General features: G+C 37.1%; 3 protein-coding genes across 4 annotated transcripts; 1 reads left to right on the top strand and 2 right to left on the bottom strand.

Moving 5' to 3' along the window:
• Window positions 1-828: 828 nt before the first annotated feature.
• On the bottom strand, window positions 829-3872 carry LOC138886531 (uncharacterized). The gene is made up of 3 exons (XM_070168129.1): window positions 2698-3872; window positions 2479-2610; window positions 829-2396 (listed from the first exon to the last, which is right to left on the bottom strand). The coding sequence occupies exons 2-3, from the start codon at window positions 2603-2605 to the stop codon at window positions 1555-1557; spliced, it is 969 nt and encodes a 322-aa protein (XP_070024230.1). The 5' UTR covers window positions 2606-2610; window positions 2698-3872; the 3' UTR covers window positions 829-1554.
• A 4023-nt stretch (window positions 3873-7895) lies between these two features.
• Window positions 7896-15372, bottom strand: LOC104234778 (uncharacterized). Of its 2 annotated transcripts, none has more exons than XM_009788411.2 (10): window positions 14983-15372; window positions 14771-14833; window positions 13780-13864; window positions 13627-13695; window positions 13305-13377; window positions 13037-13085; window positions 12117-12199; window positions 11963-12032; window positions 8245-8330; window positions 7896-8133 (listed from the first exon to the last, which is right to left on the bottom strand). In XM_009788411.2, the coding sequence occupies exons 1-10, from the start codon at window positions 15316-15318 to the stop codon at window positions 8088-8090; spliced, it is 960 nt and encodes a 319-aa protein (XP_009786713.1). In that variant the 5' UTR covers window positions 15319-15372; the 3' UTR covers window positions 7896-8087. The 2 variants fall into 2 exon arrangements, with proteins under 2 accessions (XP_009786713.1, XP_009786712.1); XM_009788410.2 differs by having other exon boundaries at window positions 13305-13380; window positions 14983-15353.
• Window positions 15373-20483: 5111 nt separating this feature from the next.
• Window positions 20484-24546, top strand: LOC104234779 (uncharacterized). Its single transcript, XM_009788412.2, has 5 exons — window positions 20484-20506; window positions 22679-22706; window positions 23657-23691; window positions 23869-24152; window positions 24300-24546. Exons 4-5 carry the CDS (start codon window positions 23869-23871, stop codon window positions 24382-24384), a joined length of 369 nt encoding a protein of 122 aa, XP_009786714.1. The 5' UTR covers window positions 20484-20506; window positions 22679-22706; window positions 23657-23691; the 3' UTR covers window positions 24385-24546.
• Window positions 24547-24834: the final 288 nt, after the last annotated feature.

The raw sequence follows: 24834 nt of genomic DNA, 5'->3' as shown, positions 1-24834 counted from the left end.
GTGCTCGAGGTCATATTTCACCGCTCAAACACTTGGGGGACTACAATATTGTACACAGATACGTGTAGAAATGCAGATACGAATATCAAACAAAAGTCGGCCACAAAGAGACAAGTGTTGAGTAAAAGTTACGAAGTCTTCAGCATTCATGAAAATAACAGAGTCATCTCTCAAACCCTTCTTAATATATAAAGATAGGGTCATGACTATGTACTTAAACAGGTTATGAAGAAAAACCTTGTTTATTCTATGTTATGTACAAATCTGTTACAAGAAAAACAGCTACGAGAAAGTTGTAGATGTATTATAATACATGTAATAGTCAAACACTTGTTAAATTTTATGAATAAAAACTTGCCAAAGTTGTTTCATACAAAACGTGTGTATTCCTATTTCTTTCATCGTATTATAACACCATTATGAAGTTGAGATGTCTTCTTCATTAAGTGTCGATAAAATAAAAGGACCCTCTTTTATAAGCCTCATGTTGATAATCCATGAGAAGAATCATAAAGCATTTTAAAAGGATAAAAATGCTAAGCTATTCTATAAGTCCTAGATAAATGGGCAAGAATATAATATACAGAAGTACCAACAAAAACTTCTTAATATAAAAGACCAAGTACAAACTTAGTCAGCAAAATATTTTTTTTTACAAATGCCCCATTATGATAACTGGGGACTTCATCAAAAGATCCCTTACAGCAATTTCATTTTCAGCTAGTCACTGAAGGGTTTGGAACATCAGAAGTTTCACCCTCGGGAGCAGGAATTGCAACCCCAACTGTTGCAGTAGCCACTTCTTCATTTAAAAGCTCTTCCGTTCCAGGAGCTTCAAGTACAGGAGAAGGAGTATCAGTAGATTGTTGACTTTTCTCGATGGTATCTACGACTTTGGCCAGTTCAGACTGCAAGTCAAAGCCTTCCTGAGCAGCTTCCGTCAAAGCATCACGGCGAGATTTTAGGAAAGCCCAACTCACCTCTATGTTGAAGTTCTCCTCCAGAAGTTCATATTCCTTTTCCCACATAGCAAGATCGTTTTTCAAGATTTGGTGCTCAGCTAAATGGGAATCAAGGGAAGCTTCAAGAGAGGCATGAGAACTCTTCAAAGCATGAATCTCGTCAGAGGAGGACTGTAAGTCAGCTTGAGCTTGAGTCAAGCTTTGCATTAACTCTCCTGCATACTCTTATTTCTTAGCCAAAAGTGCCTTAAGCTCCCTAACTTCTTCACTAGCCTTTGATAATTGTTCTGACAAAGAGCATTCCAAAAGCTCTTTGTCTCTTTTAAATTGGCTTGAAGAAGCCTTGGCAGTTGCCAGTTCAGAAGTCAAACCACGGTTTTACTGCTTCAGGAAGTTTTTATTTTCTTGCAACTCTTCTATGGTCCCTTGAGCATTCTCAAACTGTTCTTTCCAATTGACTGCTTCAAGCTGGGCTCCCCTGGCTATTTCTTCGGCCTCGTGGATAGTTTTTTCAAACTCACGGGCTTTTCTTTCCAGGAGGAAAATTCTTCCCATTAATTCCATACCAATGAGGTTAGCCTACAGAGACAACTCATAGAAATGAGGGATTGAAGATAAAAAAACTTGTTGGTAAGAAGAGGAAAAATACCTTCAAAGTAGAATGAACTATGTCATTCATCAGAGTCAAGCAGTTATGGCTCTCCATCTTCTTCTTCTCAATATCTCCAATTAGGGGCTCGAGCCAAACATCGGCTCTACCAGTCTTTCTCAAGAGGCTATGGTTGGCAGGAACTTCAAGAGTAACACTTCTCATAGTCATACTTCCACTGCTAGAACCCGTCTCTGTACGATGAACAGAGGGAAGAGGAGCAATGGAAGGAATGGAAGGAGAAGATGCAGAAACATGAATGGACGGAGAAGATGTAGAAATCAACGCAGGAACGGAAGCAGGTGCAGTAGAAACTGCCAAGGGAACGGACATAGGAGCGGTAGAAACTGGCAAAAGAACGGAAGTCGTCAAAACTGGTAAAGAAATACTTACGGTTGGCAGTGGAATGGAGGAAATAGGAACGAATGAGGAAAGAGAAGTTTCATCAAAAACAGGGCCGAGCTCGCCACTCTCGAAACCACTATAAAAAAGATGCTGAATTGACTCATTATTATCTCTTGGTTCGGTGTCCTCGTCAGAATGAATCAAAACAGGTTCGGTGGTTGAGGTTCGAGCAGGAGTGTCTTCAATTTCATCATCAATGATTATTCGCCTCCTGACCCTTGGCCTGGTAATTAGGGAGGTACCCTCCTCTTCTTCAGAACTTTCTTTTATAGCTTTCCTTTTTGGCAGCAAGGCTCGAGCCTTATCCAAATCAAGAGCAACATTAGCAGACATGCGAATGGCCATAGCTCCTTCAGCCGTCATTCCTCTAACGCCAAATCCTGATTAAAGGAAGGATATACATGATCAAAATTGAGGAAAAAATGCTTAACATGTAAAAAAAACATATAAAAAGGGGCATACCATGTGTTTTCACCTTCCAGCCATGTAAGGAAGAAATCGATTTCCAAGTTCTTTGCTCCCTAGAAGCAATCTTCAAAAGTGAGTCTACCCAACCATGGAAGTTGGGAATAGGTTCCACATCTCCCATGGTTGCTACAAAAAACCAAGAAGAGACGAGGTTAAAAGCAAATTTCTTTTGAAATTCTCAAGAGTAGGTACGGTAAGTAAAAGGAAACCTACGTGCAAAATTCCACTTCTCAGGGAAGGGAATATTTGTTTCGCCAATCAAGTCCACCGTACGAACATCAACGTAACGGATGTACCATCCACGATCTTTGTCATCTTCAGGATTTACCAGAACTTTTTTGCTCCTTGCAGTTAAGGTAAAAACCCCATGGCGTATTAAGTTAGGGTGGTATAAATGAATGAGGTGAGAGAAGGTGAAATTGACATTGGCTTTGGAAGATAAGTATCTCAAACAAGCCACTGTTCTCCACACTAGGGGACCAATTTGGGCCAAACAAAATTGTAAAGAAACGGCAAAAATCAAGAATAATTGGGTCAATCGGAGGATTAAAACCTAAAGTGAAGGGGTAAGTATAAACAAAAGAATACCCACTTCTAAAGGAGGAAATTCTCTGATTTGGGGAAGGAATTGACATTCGAAGACTATCCTTCCAGTTACAATCTCTTCTTATGGTGGGGATTGTAAGCTCGGTTACTATTGTAGGATAAGTATCGGCTTTTTCCAAATTTGCAATTTGCTTTTGAAGAGACGTTTTGTCACTTTCAAAAGACAAATCGCTGGGAACTATCTCATCAACTAAGGGTTCTTGAGAAGAATCAAGAATTTCTCTACTTCTAGAAGAGGGGGCCTTTGGGATAGAACTCCTTGAAGAAGAACCAGAGGAGCCGCCTCGAGTAGATTCTAATCCTGTTCAAAGCCTACCTCCTCCGCCTCTTCTGTGTCTAACAGGGGCGTTGGGGAATTGGTCTAGAATCGGAACTTTTTTACGGTTAGGGTTTGAAGATGACATTGTTAGGAAAGATAAGTCGAAAGAAAGTAGAAATAAAGAAGAAAATGTTTGTTGAAGATTTGTGAAGAAGACAAAGGAAGAAAAAGTTATGTATATAATGGGAACCGTCAAACTTAGAAGTGTAATGATGGAAAGCCTATAATAAAAGGCAACTATCACTTCGTGAATAGTGAGAATGAAGAAGTCTTGAAAAATGGTGTAAATAGTAGAATCAATCAGAAAATGACATATGGGCAGAACATTAAATGGAAAAGACTACTGAGGCGTTAATACTGTCATAAGCATTAATTGTGGCGAAAATTCCTTTTTTATGAAGATCCACTTCCCAATTATTTAATTGATAAATAAATGGAAAGTGGGGGGACTATCTGTATTGGGAAAAACTGAGTTTATATTAAAGATGACGTGGCATGACACGTGGTTTGGTTAAATGGTCAAAGCGCAACAATTGACTAAGAGGCACGGATGGAGACAACCACGGGAAGAGGAATTTAAATAGGCACGAGACGAAGTGCAGATACGAGTCTCGTACCAATTCAAGTTATTTACAGCCAACAGATTAGAAGGCATTAAAGACAAAGATCTGATGACAGAAAGGAGTCCAAATTCATTATTAAATACCTGATACGTTAGAAAATTGGTATTTAATAGGAATGATTGTATAACGGCTTATTCAATATCATTTATTACTCATAATTATATCATTAAAGCTGAGGCTTCATTCCTTTACCTAGAATTACCTATAAAAGGAAGAAGTATCATCATTTGTAGAGACACGGAGTACTATTGGGAACTTATTGAAATACAAAACTATTTGTTGTTTTACCATCATTCTCCAAAATATTTTATTTTCGTCTCCTGATTATCAGTAACCCGAATTTCTTTTTAGCTTTGACCAAAGACTCAGATTTTTGGTTAAACAATAATACTTCTTTCCAAACCTGTAGTCCTTTTTAACCACTTGCTAACTGGGTCTGGATCCCAAATATAATTCTCTAACATTTTACTCGGCCCAATAATCTCAATTGACCCAATCTCATTCATCTCTTCTAGCCTATGGGCCCTTATGGAGTCAACTTGGTTCACAACAATACTCCCGCCCTCAAAAAGAACCTTGTCCTGACTCAAGGTTCAAGAAAGAAAATCTCGTTGGGCAATTTAGCGTGTTATAAACACCTGGGCTACGATAGGCAAAAAGTTTTAAGAGCAAGATCATAATTTGGTTGGTAGCTTGGAGTTTAGACTTGGGTTCATCTTTATTGCTTAGCTTCAGAAGAAAAATAAATGTATTCCAGATACCATGGCAAAGAAGAGTAACAATTTGAGATGTGTCCAAAAGAGCAGAGCACCTAATGGTGTCACTCAAGCTTCCATAAGTCATCTGCCTGAGCTTAGCAACACTATTGGTTGTCGCATGAACTTTCTCAGCAACGTGAGGTACATTTGTTATACTTTCCAATAGCAACTCACAGCTAACAGAATCTGCGATGCCATTTTTACTCCCTCTTTCTTCAATATCAATTCCTAATGAAAGGGGAAGAATAGTTGTGTTAGCTTTCACCATTGAAATTGCTGCCCAGATGAGATCCTTCGTGGTACCAGTGGAGTCATTTTCTTCTTTATCAAATGAAAAAGTTACATGATAGGTCAAAATGTAGGTAATACTCTCAGATATTTGGATGCCAAAAATTTCATCAAGTGCAATATCAGCAAAAGGAGCACCAGAAGGACTAGAAATATGATTCAAACCATATTCCTTAACATGCTCACATGAAATATGATACAGACCATACTCATGCTTAGACCCACCAAAGCTAAAATTATCCAACTTGAAGCACTGATGCACAGTTTTAGAAGCTCGCTCTCTATCAAATCTTGCCATTGTAACTGCAATCAACCAATTGCAACCAGGTTCTTTCTTAGTTACAGTAAAAAATTTCAGCCTTATCACGTTGAGTTCAGTTATAACCTGTCCTACGACCACAAACTTGTTCAAGAGGATAACATAAACTAATGCATCATCTAAGCCATGATGTAATTTATGGTGTGCAGCTAACTCTACCATTTCAATGACACCATAAAAGGTGTAACCCACAGGGTGCACCGTTTGAACCTTCACCTTAGGCCCACTCCTTAATTCTAATGCCTTACACTCCTGTAACATGGCAGCAAGTGCAGCTATTGCAGGCTGCATTTTACTAAGGAAGTTTGCAGCGAGAAGACGAGCATTCATTTTGGACCCATACCTACCAATTTCGACAGAATGCGCAACCTGGGCCAAGAAATCCAATAGTAAGGCCAAGAAATGTGGTTTTGGAAGTGGTTGTGGCGGCCGAGGTTGAACAGCTTGTACATCCATTGTGCAACTGGACATTTCATTAGACAACTTGCCACCCTCCGTAGTACCATCGAGGCCAACTACAGCAGAACATAGTGCAATAGGGAAGCAATGTGGTATATCAAAATGAATATTCAAGCTCTCGAACAGAATGGATGGAGAGACAGACTCACCAGGATCAAATGGAAGGTGTAGAGATGTATGCTCATACACCAATCTGATTCCATCCAACATTAAGAGGTCGTTCCTGTCCCAGAGTGTTTCGACCACTTCATTGTCAACCAAAAATTGCTCGGTATAGTGAAAAAAATTATCAAACGCCGGACTCACGTCATTTCTAGAATGCTCGTCATCTTCATATGTAACTACACTACCTTCTCCCTTGCTAATGATAAAAGGAAATCTATAGGCAGGGAGAATGAGATCAGTATTCCCACAAACTTCACTCTCCGCCTCCAAACCTTTGCTGATAACCGAGCCCATTATCTCAAAGTCATCTGCCATAAGTGAGCACTCTTGAAAAGTTTGCCTAGCTCCTTGAGAAAAATTATCAAACACCTGGCCTTCGGATGCTGTTGAGAATTCCTTACCTGGATCGACACTCGCTAAAACTAAATCTTCAGTAGATTGTGTAATAAAAGCACTAACCTCATTTCCGTGAGAGCTTTCATCAAACACCTGGACCTCCCCTAATGTTGCAATGTTTAAATCATATTCCATTACATCAGTGAGGGCTTTAACATCTGATCTCTCAGTATCAAACACCTTGGAACAACAACATCTATGTGAGATATTGTCAAACATCTGGGCTTCAATTTCAGTAGAATAATCCTTGATTGTAGCCATGTGACCTTCCGGTGATTCGAGATGCTGCTTACAAAAACGAATTCGCACCTTTGCAACAAAGTGATCCCACTCCGTCAATTGCTTGTTCCGGAGAAGCCATTGGAACCACTCTAATGCCTCACCTTCTAGGTAAATAGACGGGCGTAATAATTTGTTGTTTTCTGATGTACCGTAGAATTCAAAGTAACATTCAGCCTGAGAAATCCATAACTCTGGATCCTCGCCACTGAATCGTTGGAATCTTACTGGAGTAGGCTTACTCGTTGCAAGGTTTTCAACCAACTTACGTAACAATGAACGAATTTCAGCGATATCCTTCGACCACGGATCCGTCACGACCTTAATTGAATCATCGATAGTTCGAAATATTTGGTCCTCCATTGAAGACCTCTCAATGAAAGCACCAATGTAACAAACTGGATATCACACCCAAACCAATTGACTATATTACTCACTAAACGGAATTACAATAACCAAATAGCAATAGAACAGTAGAAAATAACACTAAAGGAAATAGAGAGTAGATGAGAAGAGAAATTGCAATCTAAAGCTAAGAAGAAAGGGGATGAGAAACTAGAGAGAACGGGATGAGAGACCAACTGAGCGAGGCTTCAACATAATTGACATAATCCTTCTCTCCAAACATGTAGTCCTTTTTAACCACTTGCTAACTGGGCCTGGATCCCAAATATAATTCTCTAGCATTTTGCTCGGCCCAATAATCTCAATTGACCCAATCTCATTCATCTCTTCTAGCCTATGGGCCCAGATGGAGTCAACTTGGTTCACAACAGTATCCTAGGTAAGTATAAGTTTTCCCAATAGAAGACGTCATATAATATTATATTCCTTGCATCCTAGCAGTAATTTTTGCTAATCTACCTGTTTTACGTGACATGACAATTTTTTTTTAAAACGGTAGTGTCTCCAAATCCTGTTTAGGAGCATTTGAGGAAATATTTTGACTTCTCCGATGTTAAAAAGTAAAATAGAGAATAGACAGTACTGGGGTTAGCAAAAGTGAATGTTAGAAAACTTTTTCTAATATTTTAATGTATTAAATTTTGAAATAAGTGAGCAATATCTTGAGACTAGCCAAAAAGAGAATGCAGACCAGTAAAGCACTTGGTCACTGCCATAGAAATTAAATTGCAAATGACTTATGCTCTTAGTTGATGAGACAATGGAGTCGAAGACATCACGCAGCACAAGAAAAAAGTAAATAACTGGCACATTTTACTTTTGAAAAAGGAAACATGCTGTTGTTCATAGCAACCTTCAAACTGAAGAACATTAAATGTGAACTAGTAATACTTCTACCCATTCTCAGTCCAAGCAAAGTAAATGACACTGTTATTTGTTAATGGCATTGCTCCACCAGATCTTTACTGACTGTAGTCCACAAGCATTTACCTTGACTTCTTACTTCGCATTCCCATCCGTGATTTTGCATATCTAAACATTTCATTAAGGAAAAATGTAATGCAAAAGCAGAAAGAATTTAAAACAATAATGGATTTAGAGTTCAGAGAAAGCAAATAATTGATGGGAGTTCGGAAAGGATACTCCAGTCGCATGCCCTCTCCAGAGGTGGAAGAATACAGAACGGTCCCTTGAAGACGACCCAATGCCTCAGTTGAGCAGGCAGTGTCCTGGAAACATGGTTAGTAATATCAATTTCAGGTTTCACCTCCGTTTATTCTTTGTGTATTTAGGTGAACTTGATATGCAGCATATTACAATAACATCAGACCCAGTATAATCTCACAAGTGAGGTCTGGGGAGGGTAGTATGTACGCACCCATACCCCTCCTTATTAAGGTAGAGAGATTGTTTTCGATAGACCTTCGGTTCAGGAAAAGCAAAGTCACAACATAGTTGAAAAGAAATACAATAATGGATAAACCACGAAAAGGAAACAGAAACACGAAGCAGTACCAACAATAAGATAACAAGAAAATTGAAGCAACAAAACAACAGGTAGTAATACAAATCTAAGTATAAAGAGTACGAGAGTGCTATACATACATGGAAGACAATGATAAACTCGTGACTACCTACTAGTCTTCTACCCTAGTTCTCGACCTTCACACCTTCCTATCTAGAGACATGTCTCGATAAGTTGCAGATGTGTCATGTCCTGCCTTATTAACTCTCCCCAATACTTCTTTGACCTACCTTTCCCTCTCCTCAAACCCACCAAGGCAAACCTCTCGCACTGTCTTACCGAGGCATCGGAACATCTCCTCTTTACATGCTCGAACCATCTTAGTCATACTTCCCGCAACTTGTCCACCACGGAAGCCACTCCGACCTTGTCCCGAATGTCTTCATTCTTAATCCTATTTCTCTTAGTATGCCCACACATAGGGTTGTTCAAAACCGAACCGGAACCGTTAACCGAACCGATGGCTTATTGGCTTATTGGTATCGGATTATCGGGGTAATGGATGGTGAACGGATTGAGATTTTATAATTAACGGCTTAACGGTTTGGGGGCGGATTACTCAATTTTCTTATCAGGTAAACCGCTAACCCGTTAAGAATTTTTATATTTACACTTTTACTCATATGTATATAAAGTACTATTGAAACCCTGAATGGCTAAATTCCTAATTTCTATTTTCTAATTCTCAATTGTCTGCAGCCACCAGAGGCAGAGAAGTCGTCAGTCTCGTCTCTCTCTTGAACTGAGAACTGAGAAGTCGAAAAATCAAAATCTCAATGATTAATAAGTGTATGTCTGTATGAGTAGTCTTGATGGTATTAAAATTTTGGTTAATACGTATATGACAAAATGAGTAGTCTTGAACACTCTTCAATTAAAAAATATCGTTTGGTTAGATCTTAGATGGTATTAAATTTTGGTATTGATTTGAAACTGTTTGGTATTGATTGAATGATTGTTCAAAAAATTTCTATTTGGTTTAGCCGATAAGCCGCCCGATAATTATTAATTCGATACTAATCCGCCCATTGTCTTATTGGATGGCTAGCGGATTACTATATTTATAATCCGATAACCGTTAAACCGAACCGTTAAGCGTAATTATCCGCCCGATAAGCACCCCTAACACATCTATATTAGCATCCTCGTTTCCCGCTACGATATGCAACAAATTATTGACCTTAATGTGGTAGCACACTAACGGAAGAGAAACAAGATAAAGGTAATAGTTAACGTTTCCAAGTTCCAATATCAGTACCCCCAGTGGAAGCTTCCCCACCAACCCCTTTTATTGGGACAGGGGAGGGGTTGTGTGGGGTGTTGTGATGGGTTGGCTCGGAAGATTGGTTTAGGGAAATATACATCATCAGTATGAAGTGAGATTTTGAATAGATGCCATAGTTGACATTATGAGAAAGCTTAGAAGGTAAAGATAACACAATGGGATATCCATGTATAGCTAAAAATATATCTCAATGACTGCAATATGCATTTAAAAAGTAACTCTCTTTCCAACTGGTTATGACTTCAACATATTGTAAGAAATCATTATCAATTCCTCAATTCAGAAAAACACGTATAGATGTATGATAACACTTGTACAGCTCGCACAACTTTGTGCCACAGTTAAAGATTATTTACCATTCTCAAAAAAAAAATGTATGAATATCTAGGGGAACACAGGAAGGCTTCTTTCGAAAAGCAGAGCTCAGGCCTTAGGGTGAAGATTCCAAAAAAAGCCAAATTAAGGTTCTTTAAAACAAAGTAAAATCAAAATTAAGGGATTAAAGCTGCAAAACATGTTGGAGGCACTGCTAAATAATGACTTTATAAGGCAATACATGCTGTAGAGAATAAGCTAGAGAAAGCAGTAAAGAGTTTGAGGATGCATGAGAACAATTATAGTATACCATGTTGCTTTATTTAAGATGCTTCCCAGTCACATCAATAATGGAACACCTATCCCAAAATATGGGATAGTACCAACTAGGTGGTTACCTAATTTATATCTGAAACAATGAGCAATGCCTCTTTAGTGAGGGCGTTTTTTTCCTTCTCCCCAATATTACATTTTGTTGATTGAAAGAATAACTGCTATCCATCTAGTAAATATGGGTTTGCTAAAGTGATTCGTGCAGTTGGTGTCCCATCGAGAGTTGAGGGTCCTTACACTGCAAGAGTGTTAGCTCATGTTAACTTTTAGAAACGAGAGACAAGAGAAATGAGAATAGTGGTGGCAGTTATAAGAGGGGAAGCCCAAAAGCAAAGATGCCACACAACGGTATCTCATACGGCGCTGTAATTATCATAAGGGTGTCAGAATGGATGGCTGACCCCTTGCAATTAAACTCTTTGTTCGGCCTTCCTATAAACCTAGAAACGCCAAATCTTAACTTCAGGAGCATGAGCAACAAACGAGCCAGTTGCTTGGATTTAAGCATCAGTCTTAAGACATTAAGATTCCTGATCCTAGAGCCAAGTGGGGCACTGATAAATACATTTCGCTAAGAACAACAAGAGGTCTTAAGATGACATCCCACACCCAATGAAGCTCTTTGACAACAGTTCTCTTCCATCGTTGTGCTGATGTGTGGTAGTTCTTTTCCGACGTTGCTATTTCATAAAGAAAGGTGCCCATATATGTACTACATGTGAATATGTAGATAAAAGTTGACATTCTACTCCCAAGTTACCGAGCTTGCAGCAGTATATTTCTTAACTCACGCATAAAGCCAGTCTAGCCCCATAAAAATAAAAAATAGAGAAAATAAGAAAAGAATTACCAGAATAATCAAAGAGGTGAACCTAAGATGGCAAAACAGCAAAATAGAGGAGATGAAAACAGGCGAAACGGTACTCTGTTTAGCGTAACCCCAGCCTTAAGTAACAAGGTCAAAGTGCACATTATCATGCCAGTGCGTTAACCACAGGAAAACTGAATTACCAGTTGGAAGCACTAAATTTTAGTCGACAAGTTTATCAATATAAAAGAACGGTGAATCTTGGATGTTCTGCAGTTAAACGATTACTTGAATGAAAATGCAACAGTTAAATAATGTGCTTACAACGGTTAAATTCTTGAAGAATTTAATTAGGAGATGCATCTGAACTTCCTTATTAAGATTGCTGAGGCAACATGATAAAACATGCAGTATGTCCTTATTAACTGGCTAAGGATTTAGCTAAATTAAATAGGGGGCAATGAATCTACAGGGAAGAAAGAAAAAGTTGTTGGTAAAGGGACAAAGATGCACTTAGAAAAAGATAAAGGACACGCAGAAGAAGTGTGGGAATAGGTTGAGCAACTGCCACTGCAAAGATGAGTAATAACCTTACCTGAAAGTCGACAAAAGCAACAGGAGCTCCATATGTGCCCTGCATCTTCAACTTTAAAAACCCCCGACATCTAACAATGTCAAAGAAAGCACAGTAACCATCCAGTATACCAAATACTTCAGAGGTTAGAACTAAAAGGGAAACTTGTCAAAACCTTGAAAATACTTGAATCAGCTCTTGCTCATTACAACTTTGGCCCAGATTAGCAACGAAGATTGTTGGACATGGATCAGCCACCTGTGGAACTTAAGGTCATGAAGATCATCACATTAACAAAAAAGGAGCTTTGGACTGGGAATAAAGCGAGAATCCAAGACTAAGAATGGCAGCACCGCCACTAGTTTACAGAAGTAGCACAAGATCTGTTTAAGAGTATGGTCCTTGTATGTGACATGAGTGTACATTTGAAGCACCAATTTGAGTCTTCAAAAAAGAAATAAACTTAACTTCAAATATCCTAGTTGTCGGCCAAGAAGCAATCTCATAGAGGATTTGCACTCATTGTTTTTGCTCATATGGCTCCAAAAAGGAGAATATTATTTAAAATGATTTAGACCTTTGATGCACTTCCAAATGTTAGCTCCCTTAAGCAAATTGACCATGCTTTGCATTCACCAGAGCAATTCCACAAAATAAATCTAACAGAGTTGGAAAACATATAATCTACAAAGCTGCAATATTTTGCACTTGCAACAGAAAATATGGAGAGTTGTAGAAAGTGATTTGATCTTAATGTTATGATGCACCTTATGACATGGAAAATTATTTGAAAGCATGCGTAAAACCTAGACATTACAGGCTCATACATTAACTAATGGTACAACACCCCCAGTTTACACATGTTGATTATTTTATCTATTACAAGATTCAACAAGAACTTGAAGTACATGCTTGATGAGTGACTAAACAGACCCGTAAAAAAATTTAGAATTCAAAGGAATACGACTAAAAATTGGCAAAAAACTTTCCAAATAAAAGCTGAAATTATAGATCAAACTTGTAACAGAACAACCAACCAAATTACCATCGCCATTCAGAAGAACAAAATGATTGTCCATGTATCATACACCTTACCGTTTTAGAAGCAGCTTGATTCACCCCTCTACCACCAAACTTTCCCTGACTGAATCACCAAACAAAAAGAAAAATATAATTTAAAATAGAAATAATCCACAAGATCAATACAATACTAAGATCCAATACCCTATGTCAGGGAACATGGAATAGAGAAACTATTTCTATTTGGTGCTCGACTTTCAGCTAGAAGTACAAGTACTTGGAGCATTCCAGTCAGAAGGAATCACTTGGAGTAACAAAAATGTGCTTAAGTAGTGCAGATGACCTTTGTGTAGGTGGATAACCAATCGTGTTGTAAGCAGAGTTACCCATTCCAGGCATGTGAACGCTGCCAACACCTGCTAGTGCCCAAGCGTGCAAAACATGTGCGAAGTGAGCATTTAGATAAAGTGCTTTGCAGTGACTGACGAGCAGTTAATCCTTAAATGACATCAAATGAGTTAAATGTGACAGGCTAAAAAGCATCGCACAAGCAAATTGGTTCATATATAAATGACATGATGGCCAACGGACTCTCAATTTCATATGCATGTATCCTACTAATCCAAAGGAAGAGACTGTAATATGTTATAGAGGCAGATCTATACCAGAACCACCGTCTCTGGAAATAGCAGCAGAACCTTTAATCCTCTTCTCTGATACAGGCCTCCCATCATCTGCGGTTTAATCAAAACAAATCTGTGGCTTGAGGAAAAGTAATTCCAGTTTTAACAACCGAAAGAAATCTATTCCTAACAGACCTGTCCGTAACCTCTTAGACCTTGAATTTGATTTAGCAAGCTCAATGTACAATTTGGAGTCCTTCTCAAAGTCAAAAACCATTCCCTGGACACACATTTAGAAGCAAAGCATGTTATACTCCTTTTTTGAGAATGCCTTCCTAACATCATTATCTATTTTGTTTATTCATGACCAAATACTCAATCGGATGTGAATGAAGGAAGAGATTTGTGCCTATTTATTTTATGTCTAATGCAAAATGATCTATAAAAGGTAACAGAACTATGCACTACTCTCATTCTTTTCAGTTGTTCTCCATGTTTCAGGCAAGTTCAAGTTACACGTCTAACAGAAGAGAACTAGTTCTCAAAACATAGAACATACAGGTTGAGTGAAAAATAAGATGACATTAGATGTGACCCCTCTCAGACTAAACTTCATTCAATTTTTGAGATCAGAGGCAAAGGTTCCATCTTCAACATTTTTCTTGCATTCTCAGTTTGGATTTTCCTCAGCCAAGGATCCCATTATTGCTAAGCCTCCTTCTAAGAAGCAAAACATGTGTTCATCTTTTGTATAAAGTAATAAGCACTCCTGATTAGAATCCTCACCCTTCTTTGGTATGATGTCCAAATGTAATATCTTCTTTTTTATTCGTTAAGGTGGTGTTCGAGCCAGCTTGCACACCTCGACTAGTCGCACAAGGTACCTTCTACCTCTCACCAACATAGATACCAGGTAACTCTGCTCACCAAGAATTGGGCAATATGGGAAGAAATCACCTAATTTTTTGCCTCCACTAAAATTTGAACTTGAGAAATCACCTAATGTCTAGTACTCCAAAGTATGGATAGTTTACTTACATTAGAGAAAAGAAAAAGAAAAAAAAAACACTAGTGGCCATACACGGATACCCGATAATCCAGAACATGGACATTGAACTAGGAAGGAAGTAAATCATTTGTTCAATAACTCACAGAATTAAAAGTTAGTATAAGAAATTGGCCTTACATTCAGTTCATACATTGCCGTAAGTGCTGAATTCTGATCTGTAAAGACTGCAAAAGCAAATGGCTGACAGGAACACAAACAATGTGTCAGACATCCTTAGCGAAACAGATATGTCAGACTCACATAATACGAGAAGAGCAAAGCTGATACTGAAACTAACTGAAAGAAGTTAAAACCATAGATCCCAATAAGCAGTAAATGTAACATAATACCTGTGAATTACTAGAAATTTGGCTACGGAGATGGGAAGATTCATATCCTGGGAATTCACGAAAAAGGTTGTAAATTTCACGAGGCTTGACATCTTCAGGGAGTCCAGCAATGAAGAGAGTTCGAACATCGTCGTACGAATGCTGAGGATAAATAGGAGAGGGTGCATATGCAGGGATGGGTGGCTGGTGAAGGTGGTGATATTGAGGAAGAGGAAGTGGCTGGACCACCACCGGCGGCGGCGGCGCGTGAAATGTGGTGCCGGGTGGCGGAGGAGGGGCTGCTGGTGGTGGAGCTTGATAATATGGGTAGTGATAATAGGGGGCTATTTCGTCCATTGGAGACACTACGAGAACTAATCAGTGCGTCGGATTTTTTCCCTTTACAGTTTTAGGGGGAAAAAACTATAGGGGCGGTGTACCTATACCCATTTCTTTATTTTTTTTTAATTTGTACCCATTTTTTAAATAACTTCGGCATCCTTTCTCCTCCTCTTCTCCTCTTTCGTTTTCTTTCTTCCTCTTTCTTAGCTGATGTTGGTGCTGCTATAAAACTTCAATTCATGGGATGATTGTCATAAGTATGTTTCTCAGATTATTTAAAAATAAATTATAAATAATTACGTAAGTTAGTAGACAATAATTTGTGAATATTTCCACGTAATTCTGTTCTTTTCACGTTTATTGTTTCAAAATTTATGATTTATATACTGTTGACAATCTGATTATTTTATAGTAGTAATACACTACGAAAGAATAAGGTGATTATTTATCTAGTATGTTAGAAAGCTTTTTCAAAAACTTCAGCTTATATAGTGCTGAAGTTTTTACAAATGAACTAAATAATTTCAGCATCTTCTGCTAAAGTTTTTTAAAAAACTTTACGACAAAACTAATGAATCCATGACAAAAAACTTTAGCTTATTTAGTGCTGAAGTTTTTACAAATGAACTAAATAACTTCAGCATCTTCTGCTGAAGTTTTTGAAAAAGCTTATCCAAGACAAAAAAACTTCAGCTTATTTAGTGCTGAAGTTTTTATAAATGAACTAAATAACTTCAGCATCTTTTGCCGAAGTTTTTGAAAAAGCTTAATGACAAAACTAATGAATCCAGGACAAAAAAACTTCAGCTTATTTAGTGCAATTACGAACAAAAACTTAAGCAAATAGAGAACAAAACTTCAACTACTATGCTTAAGTTCAGCAATTACAAACAAAAACTTCAGCAAAATAGAGAACAAAACTTCAGCTACGATGCTTAAGTTCAACAATTACAAACAAAAACTTCAACACACTTGGTTCAGCACATTTGCTACTTCAGGCCCGTCTACTAAAATGCTGAAGTTTTGCGTGATTGCCTTCACTACTTCAGCCCTGTATGCTGAAGTTACGCGAAAAAATGGGGTACGTTTGCAATTTTTTTTGCAAAGCGGGCACAAGTTAAAATATTACCCAAAAAGCGGGTATAGATGCAAATGCCCCATAGCTCTACTACTGTGTTTAGTCCGGAGATAATTTTCCACTTTTGATCCCTCAATTTTATGTTGTTTCTGTTTTTAGCTCCAACTTTCCGTTGTTAGCAATTTCTCGTCTTGTGGTTTAAATAACTACCTCGTCCTAAATATTGGTAATTTTCTTTTAATTTCTTCGAAAATGTTAATTCACTTTCAGTTCTAATGTAGTATGTCTTTTGTATTTCTCTAAGAGATTACTAGTATTAGTATCCTTGTGATTAGTACTAGTATTAAATAACTACCTTGTCCTAAATACTGGTATTGTTTCTGTTTGTAATGGAAATAATTTGAATTGACTAATTAAAAATATAGAGATTCTATGACGTCTCAAATTAAATTATGAGAAAACTATGTTATAGCTCTATTTTGTTATTTGTCCATCATAGTCATAAATTAAAAATGTTAACCCCTTTTAATTTCTGTAAAAGAGCGACATAAAATTATCTATGTGTAGACCTTGGATTCTTCGAAATAACTCCACGTGAAATCATGATCGGTCTTGACTTTTGTTATCATGACAAAATATCAACGATTAAAATTGTCTTCGCTAGAACTTAGAAGATCTGGCATTAGATGGAGTCAACATCATTCTTAAGATAAACTACTTACATCATCTGCTGTATTACATCGAATACTACAGCAACGGTACTCTATTTTATGTAACAAGTTTATATAAGTCTTGAACTTGAATATTGTATAGCCCCTTTCTAATTATATGACGGAGAAGATGGATAACATTTTTGACTTCGAATTTCAAGTAATTTAGATGGTAACGGCAATTGAAGTGCAACATAGCACAACATCATTAGAAGACGTCAGAGCACCAAAAAAGAAAAAGGTAAATTTATTTTCGTTTTTTTGTATTAAATTCATACACCCGGTCTATACTAACCTGAGGTGATTGGGTTGGGGGGGGGGGGTTGACAGGACCTATACCAAAAGAATAATATCCAAAAGACTACTCGGAGAAGGACATAAACGTTAGTGTTACACTCCATATTTTTGTACGTGAGAGTACATCGTAAGTCAATTGATGTAAGCTCGAAAATGAGATCATCTTTGAAAGTACATAAAGTAAGTTAACCATGTTACCGTGGAAATTACAAATATTTAAGATCATGAATAACAAGTACCAAGAGGGTTGAAAGGCTTAGAAGCTAAACGAATTGAAGAGAATAAGTTTCATCGAAAGTCGACAAGTTGGGAATGTTATAATATGTACTTTTAGGGTAAGGCTTGGGGCTTAACATTATAAAGAGGGTTATGTTATGAGTTATTTTAGTCGTATTATAGTCGTGTATTATATTTTGAAGTCAAGCGAGTTGTGGAACAAAAGTTGACAAAAGTTATCACAAGTTACATTCATAATGTGCTGAAAATTAGGTCAAATGCATCTAAGCTTTTCTCCAATATACCTGGAATTACAGGATGATCTGCCTACCAAATTGAAGATCTACGAGTCTAGTTTCTAATGCATTAAAGCATTTGTCGATACAACATTGGAGTAGCAAGATATTCACATTTTCGCAAGACTGCGCAAGCAACTTCCATTGGGACCCATTTAGGCGGTGGTCGGCCTACTTTACTTTAAAAACGATTTGGACGACCTTCATTTCTCATTTTTCGACCCCGCTTCATTCCTGCACACCTCCTAACCCTCCTGAATAGATACCATAAGTGTTTTAAGGGGAATACAAGTGAGTATACCATATTTTACCATTAAAAGTTAGTTCTAGTGAAGAACAATACCTCTTGAGGTTGTGTTGTCATTGAGGATAGTTGTGAACTGTGTTTTAGCTGAAATTTCAAGTTGTTACTACTTCTTAAGATGAGTATAACAACCTACTACATGTGTTTGAAGTTATTTGTATGTTGGTTGCATTATTTGAGCAAGACACTATAAGAGGAGACTTGAAATAGTTTGAGATATTATTGTTCTTAATGGATTGTTTTGGAAAGGTTGTTTCCATGAACTTTAAATGGTCGGAAACCTTGAAAACTGACTTTTTATGATGTTATTGTTATTAATATATATTCTACATGTCGAACTTGCTTCTAGTACTGAGAATATAAAGAGAAAGGACAATATAACAATGAAAAGTTAAATTTGTTGTTGTTCTTGGATTACTGGGTTGTTTGAGGGTGAATTAGGAGATGAATATGAGATTAGAAGTCCTCCCATTGTACTAATATTATGCTGGATATATTGTTAAGTTAATGAATGAATGGCTTTGGGGTTAAAGGGTTCAAAATGGATTCAATCTGAGCTTGTCGCTCGTTATGTTAAATAGTAGTTTCGTCGGTGATGTTTATGCACTTATTGTTGTGTAGATTGATTTGTGTTGTGGTGCTGAAAGTATATAGTTGAAGGTTATATGGGTTCTTGTTAGTTGATGAACTTGGGAAAGTAATGAAAATAGGGGAGATGCTGCCCGTTTTAATATAAAATAAGCTTGTCGTTCGATGTAGAGTAGTTGCATCTTTCGTAGCTTAACAATAACCTTATTATCGTTGTTGTAGATTAAAGTAAAACGAGACGAGTTCAACGTGGTTATTGAAAAGATTGTGATAAGGTATGTTAAGGCTACAACTTTCATTTATTTTGGCATGATCCTGTAACTACATGCGTTTGGTAACGAGACATAAAGAGAAGTTCGTACTGCTGAATTTATGTATATTATCCTAATCTCATAAGTTTTCATATTATCCCTTATCGGGGCTTTATAGTCAGTTAAGTATTATTTTCTTTCAGTCAAGATGGAAGATGGTCTATATATATAGCATTATAGTATTTTCACCACCATCTAGCTATAAATGGTGTGCAGACTTTTATTGGGCAACCTATGATCGACTGGTAAGTTAAATACCGAGCCTACTGTGTCCGAGCTCCTAAGACCGAGCCCAGAATGGCCGAGATACCGAGCCTAGTATGGCCAAGCACCTATGAGTGAGCCTACTATAGTAGAGCAGTTACACGTACCGATCCTTATAGGGCTGGACAACTATTTACTTACTATATTGAGAGAGTTGAGTCAGTATCAGCAGATAAGCATATCTTCAGATCATCTTTGACTACCAGTTACTTTCAGTTATTATATTATCAGTTTAGTTTTAGCTTTCAGTTATTGTACTGCGTTACACACTCGATACATTAATTCATACAGACGTCCCTTTTGCTATGGACGCTTCATTTCATGCCTGCAGGTCCTGATAGAAAGCTGGATAGACCTTTCCAGTAGACAGAGTCAGACATCAGCTTGGTTGGTAAGCTCCACTTCCTCGGAATTACCATGTCTAGACCTTGGAGTCCATTTTATATATACAAGTTTGATGGGTAGGTCGAGGCCCTGTCCCAACCATGATACAGTTAAGTTATCTCTAGATGCTTGTAGACGCGTCTTGTATATTTGGTATATCAGTATTATGGCCTTTCCAACCCTGCGTAAATGTTCAGTTTGGTATGGCTGGTTGTAGACGTTCATGGAGGCTTCTCGTCCTGCACAATTATGTATATGATCTTTTAGGTATATTTTACCTCTCAGATGAGAAAGACATTATTTTTAGATGATTCAAATTATGGCCTCGTCGGCCTTGATTGGTATTTTCAGCTTGCAGGTAGGCCTAATCGGCCTAAGTTGAGGGCTATCCCTGCATAGCTCATAGTTACAAAGTGGTACGTTCGGGTCGAGTATGGCATCAGGTGCTGGCCACGTCTCTCCAAGTTTGGGGGGTGACACTTAGCCTCTAGAGATACATGAAGAGTGAGAAACCTCACCTTTAAAATATTAACATATTAATAAGCAAAGGTTCCTTGGATGACTAAGGGTGTTTTAGTACATGGATATTTCTAGAATCTGGACCCATTATATTAATACAACACCCATTGAAAGTGGACCACATAGGTCCTTTTGTTCTCCACGTGCTCCACCTTTTACTTTATCGTTTATTGCCTTTCTTTTATATTTTTTCATTGTCTAATGTCCAGAAACTTCATCTTCTTCACTGGAAAAAGGTATGACTCTCCCAACCTTCTTCAAACCTTCTTATACTTTTATTTCCTTGCTTAAAATTTTGGCTGGATTCTTTTCTTCCTCATCTTTCTTTTATGGTTTAATTTTTCGGGAACAATGAGCTGTTTTCCCTAATTTTTTCGTCATGTATTTGTTTCTATTTATAATGGATTCCTCTTGGTTTTCCTCTTTCCTTTTTTTTTTTATTTCTTTATGTTTTTTGCATTTCATTTTTCAGTGTCTAATTTTAAGACTTGGTCTTTTCTGATTTTGACTGACTTATCCTATGTCTTGCATGTGTGAGCTCATTGAGATGAATAATGGAAGTTAATTTATAGTGATTAGCATCTGTAAATTTCATATTTCTGTCTCCTGTTTCAGAATAAAATTTAGGACATCTTGAGCTTTTGGCTATTTTTGTTGATTACCTACATGCATGGCAGCTGGAATTCTTTTTCTGCCGAAAATTCTATTATCTTTATTGTTTATAGTGAAATTTATGCTACACTGAATAGTTTTTCGCTATTTTTATTTTTTTAAAGATGAATTTCTGTGGGTTGATCCATAGAAAAATATGGGTCAAGAGTTAGGCATTTTCTTTGTACGATCTCTTAATTAGGTAGGATTAACATCTAAATAGTAATACTTTTTTTTCTTTTTTGATATAATATACTATCTTGGCAGTGACAGATGATTAATGTAAACAGGAGTGTTACTTACATATCAGAAAAGTTAGTTTGATAAGTTTCCTACAATTAAACTATAAGTTTGATTATCTTCTGCATAATTAACCCATGCAATTGGAGTCAAAGGTAGTCAAATAGAATCTTCCCTCCTTGGACCATATTCTAAGAATGGAGAAATATGTTTCTTTACAAAAACCCATCTTCAGCAAAATATGCATTAGACTTTTAAGTATTGATATTTTTTATGAAATATTGCTTCTAATTTTTGTTGTGCTTAGGTGACTTCTGCTTTCTCCTCTTTCTTTTTTCCAGTAATTTTGTTGGAATAGTGGGGTGTTCCCTTAATTTTTTTCCAGCATTTGTCTATTTAGATTTTTGCAGGATTGTTCTTTGTCTTCCTCTTTTTGTGGCTTCATTCATGCTTCATGTGTTCCAGTTTTCATCTTCTAATTTTGGGATTTGGCCTTCCTTAATTTTGACTGAGTTATCCTATGTCTTGCATGTGTTAGCTATGTCTTGGGATGAATAGTGAAAGTTAATTTATAGTGGTTACTTGCAAAATTTGGTCTTCATATCTGCTATTTTGAATAAAATTTAGGACCCCTCCATCTTTTGGGAAGTTTTTTGTTGATTGCTTATATGCATGTCAATAATTCTACAACTAGGTTTCTCTTTTTCCTCAAAATTGTATTTTCTGATATCTGATGAGATTGCGACTATACTGAATTGGTTTGATTGCTGAAATTGTTACCTTAGAAGAAGTCTAAAGAACCACCATTCGCTGAAAAAATATTTGTAGGTGCTTCGTTGTGATCGATCATTCACGCTACTTATGGTGCGATAGATTGACCAACGAAATGAATTATTTTATGAATTTAGAATAAATTTCTAGAGCTTTGTGTTTAGCTTGAAATCGTGAAAGGAAAAATAAAAGAGGAAAAGTCAGTTGTGATTCTTTACTTTGAGATGGTAAAGAAGGCACATGGTATATTTCCGATGGAGGTCTTTTCTCCCACCAACAAGAGAAAAGTTACTTCATCTTTGATTCTGTGATTTATTGTATTTTCATTCCTGCCCTCAAATAGCTAATAAATGATAAGATTAGAGATAACCATGGCTTCAATTCCAACTAGCGCGAAGATAGAGAATTGATCCCTTCCTACTAAAAGGCATAACATATATATTGCTAATTTGAGATTCTTGATGCCAACTGGACAATTGCTTTCCATGTTTTTAAATTACTGTCCTTGAGGTTCTTGATACCAACTAGACAATTGCTTTCCATGTTCTTAAATTAGACTAACAGAAACAGAAAAAGGATTTGGGTTTTAGATCCAAAAACAACACTGTCTGCTTTTACCTTCAGTTGTATACACGCATGATATTTACCTCAAGTAATACTAATATATCATATTTTTCCCGTAAATTATCGCATACGTTTCCTCGATTAAGCTAGAGTATAATGGTTATTCAATTCTAATTTTCCAGGCTCTTGAGAGTGAACTTTGCTCCGGGGGTAAGTGAAAACTGTTGAGTTTCTTTTTAATATAGAAAGGTATTAAAAAGAAGGTGAATGGGAAATTGAGGGAAATAAAAATTTTGAGTAAAATTTTAAGTTTTCCTCTCCTTTTAGGTAGACATTGTCCCTCATTGGTAGAGGAAAAGGAGTTTGGTGGGTTTATATACAAATGCACTTCATGTAGCTCTTAAAAAGTTAGGAAGAAGGCAAACCTCGCATCGTCATCGCTCGGTTTCGGCTTCGGCTTTGGCTTCGGCTTCGGCTTCGATCAATCGATTGATTGATTAATTTTTTGGACCAAATTTATTTGTTAATAGTAAATATTAACGTAATAATATCCGTGTTTGTAACGGATATGTTCCAATCCGTGGATTTGTGCGTCTCCCACCATTGCCAAATGCTTGCTCCATTATAGCAAGTGATTGCTCCATTAGTTAGCAGCCTGGTGCTCCATCCACCATGACCAAGTGCTCCACTAAATGAGTGGCAGCGGGTCCGTGTTTAGCAGCTAACTGCACTATAAATAGATGGTGCAAGCAGCTTGTTGAAGACACACTAGAAACAGAATTGAGAGCTATTGATCTTCTCTTCACCGAAAACTCAACGTTGGCTATAATTTGCATTCCTTCCTCTCAGAATTTCCATTCGACTTCTGAGTTTTCCTCCCTTGTTCTGCATTGTTTAAACTACAAACAAAGCATCCGTAAATGTGATTTGCTGCCAAACTTTGTATTCATTGAAACACTGGGGTTTGAAGTACCGCTACACCAGTGTGTAATTCTTTCTATCCTGGGAGGAAATAATCCATAACCTTGGGTACTAGGAGGGGATTAAATTCCTTAAGGAAACACTGTGAATTCACTGGGCTCGAATTAATTTCTGTTTTATTTATATTTACGTTTATAAGCTAACGTTCTAATTTCCAGAATCATTATTTACAAATACAGGCATAATAATAACAAAAACAGTATTGCTACACCAGGTAATTTTCGCAACTTCTGATCTATAACATTATCTGTTTAGCTACAATGCAACTTGCTTTTATCTTATGTTTTGTGTTATAATATGTAGATATTTGTTCCTATAGGAATAGATTAAATGTTACCCTTACAAACTTTCGATTTTAACAAAAGGCCTATATGAAATGCGTGCAAGTCAGATGTCTTCTAACAAAAGAAAGACGGATCAAGACCAAATTGATCACACGACATGCCATCCATATCTTTGTGCCAAAAATAGTGAAAGAAACCTTAGGCGACGTATCGCATACAAAAAAATGACACCTGATAAAAAGGCAACACTTCTAGAGCGATGCCGGACTGAATATGCTGCGAAAAAGTGTCGTCTTTCTGAAATTTCTTCCGCCAATCCTTCCGATCAAAGTCATTCTTCTTCCGAATCTCAAAGGATGATTCCAGGACAAGCTGCTACCTTCCCAGAATGGTTGGTTGAATTGAACTGTAATATTCCATTAACTTTCGGCATTTTAGGCTACCTCAAATAGTTAACATATTTTGAGGTGCTGCCTGTATATTACATGCTTGACATCAGGAACATATAATGAAAACTTAACTACTTATAATGTTGCAGGACACACCTTAACACATGTGGGGTGCTGGAATATCAACCAGCTATCCAGTTGTCCTTCCGTTCTAAAACGGGTTCCGAATTGTAAATTCTGCGGAGCTAGAAGATTTAAATATGAAACTCCTAGCTTTTGTTGTAGTAATAGTTCAGTAAAATTAGTTTCACAACGCCTACCTTCTGAGTTAAAAAGCCTTTACTTTGGCGTGAACGATGAATCCAATCATCTCCATACTTATATTAGAACATACAACAACATGTTCGCATTTACTTCACTTGGAGTAAAGTACGATAAGGAATTAGCAAAAACAACTCAAGGTGTCTATACATTTAGAGTTCAAGGACAAATTTACCATTTTATAAATAACCGCACCCCAGAGATAACAAAGCCAAAAATTTGCCATTTTAGAAGGACTTACTGATTTTCTAAGACTAGGCGAAAGAGAAGCTTTAAATATTGGCAGAAAAACATTCCTTCCTATTAGCTTTACTGGAGGTCCAAGAGATATGCGACGTCGATATATGGATGCCATTGAATTAG

Source organism: Nicotiana sylvestris, chromosome 2 (assembly GCF_000393655.2).
Source record: "Nicotiana sylvestris chromosome 2, ASM39365v2, whole genome shotgun sequence".
Taxonomy (NCBI): domain Eukaryota; kingdom Viridiplantae; phylum Streptophyta; class Magnoliopsida; order Solanales; family Solanaceae; genus Nicotiana; species Nicotiana sylvestris.
This window is presented reverse-complemented; position numbering and strand designations above follow the sequence as displayed.

Coding starts and splice junctions, on each gene's coding strand:
- LOC138886531 (XM_070168129.1), bottom strand. CDS start 2,605: ATGGGAGATGTGGAACCTATTCCCAACTTCCATGGTTGGGTAGACTCA. Junction 2,397..2,478: donor CTGGAAGGTGAAAACACATG/GTATGCCCCTTT, acceptor TCCTTTAATCAG/GATTTGGCGTTAGAGGAATG.
- LOC104234778 (XM_009788410.2), bottom strand. CDS start 15,318: ATGGACGAAATAGCCCCCTATTATCACTACCCATATTATCAAGCTCCA. Junction 13,086..13,304: donor GGTTATCCACCTACACAAAG/GTCATCTGCACT, acceptor TTGGTGATTCAG/TCAGGGAAAGTTTGGTGGTA. Junction 8,331..11,962: donor TTGCTTTTGTCGACTTTCAG/GTAAGGTTATTA, acceptor CCATGTTTCCAG/GACACTGCCTGCTCAACTGA.
- LOC104234779 (XM_009788412.2), top strand. CDS start 23,869: ATGTCTTCTAACAAAAGAAAGACGGATCAAGACCAAATTGATCACACG. Junction 24,153..24,299: donor GCTGCTACCTTCCCAGAATG/GTTGGTTGAATT, acceptor ATAATGTTGCAG/GACACACCTTAACACATGTG.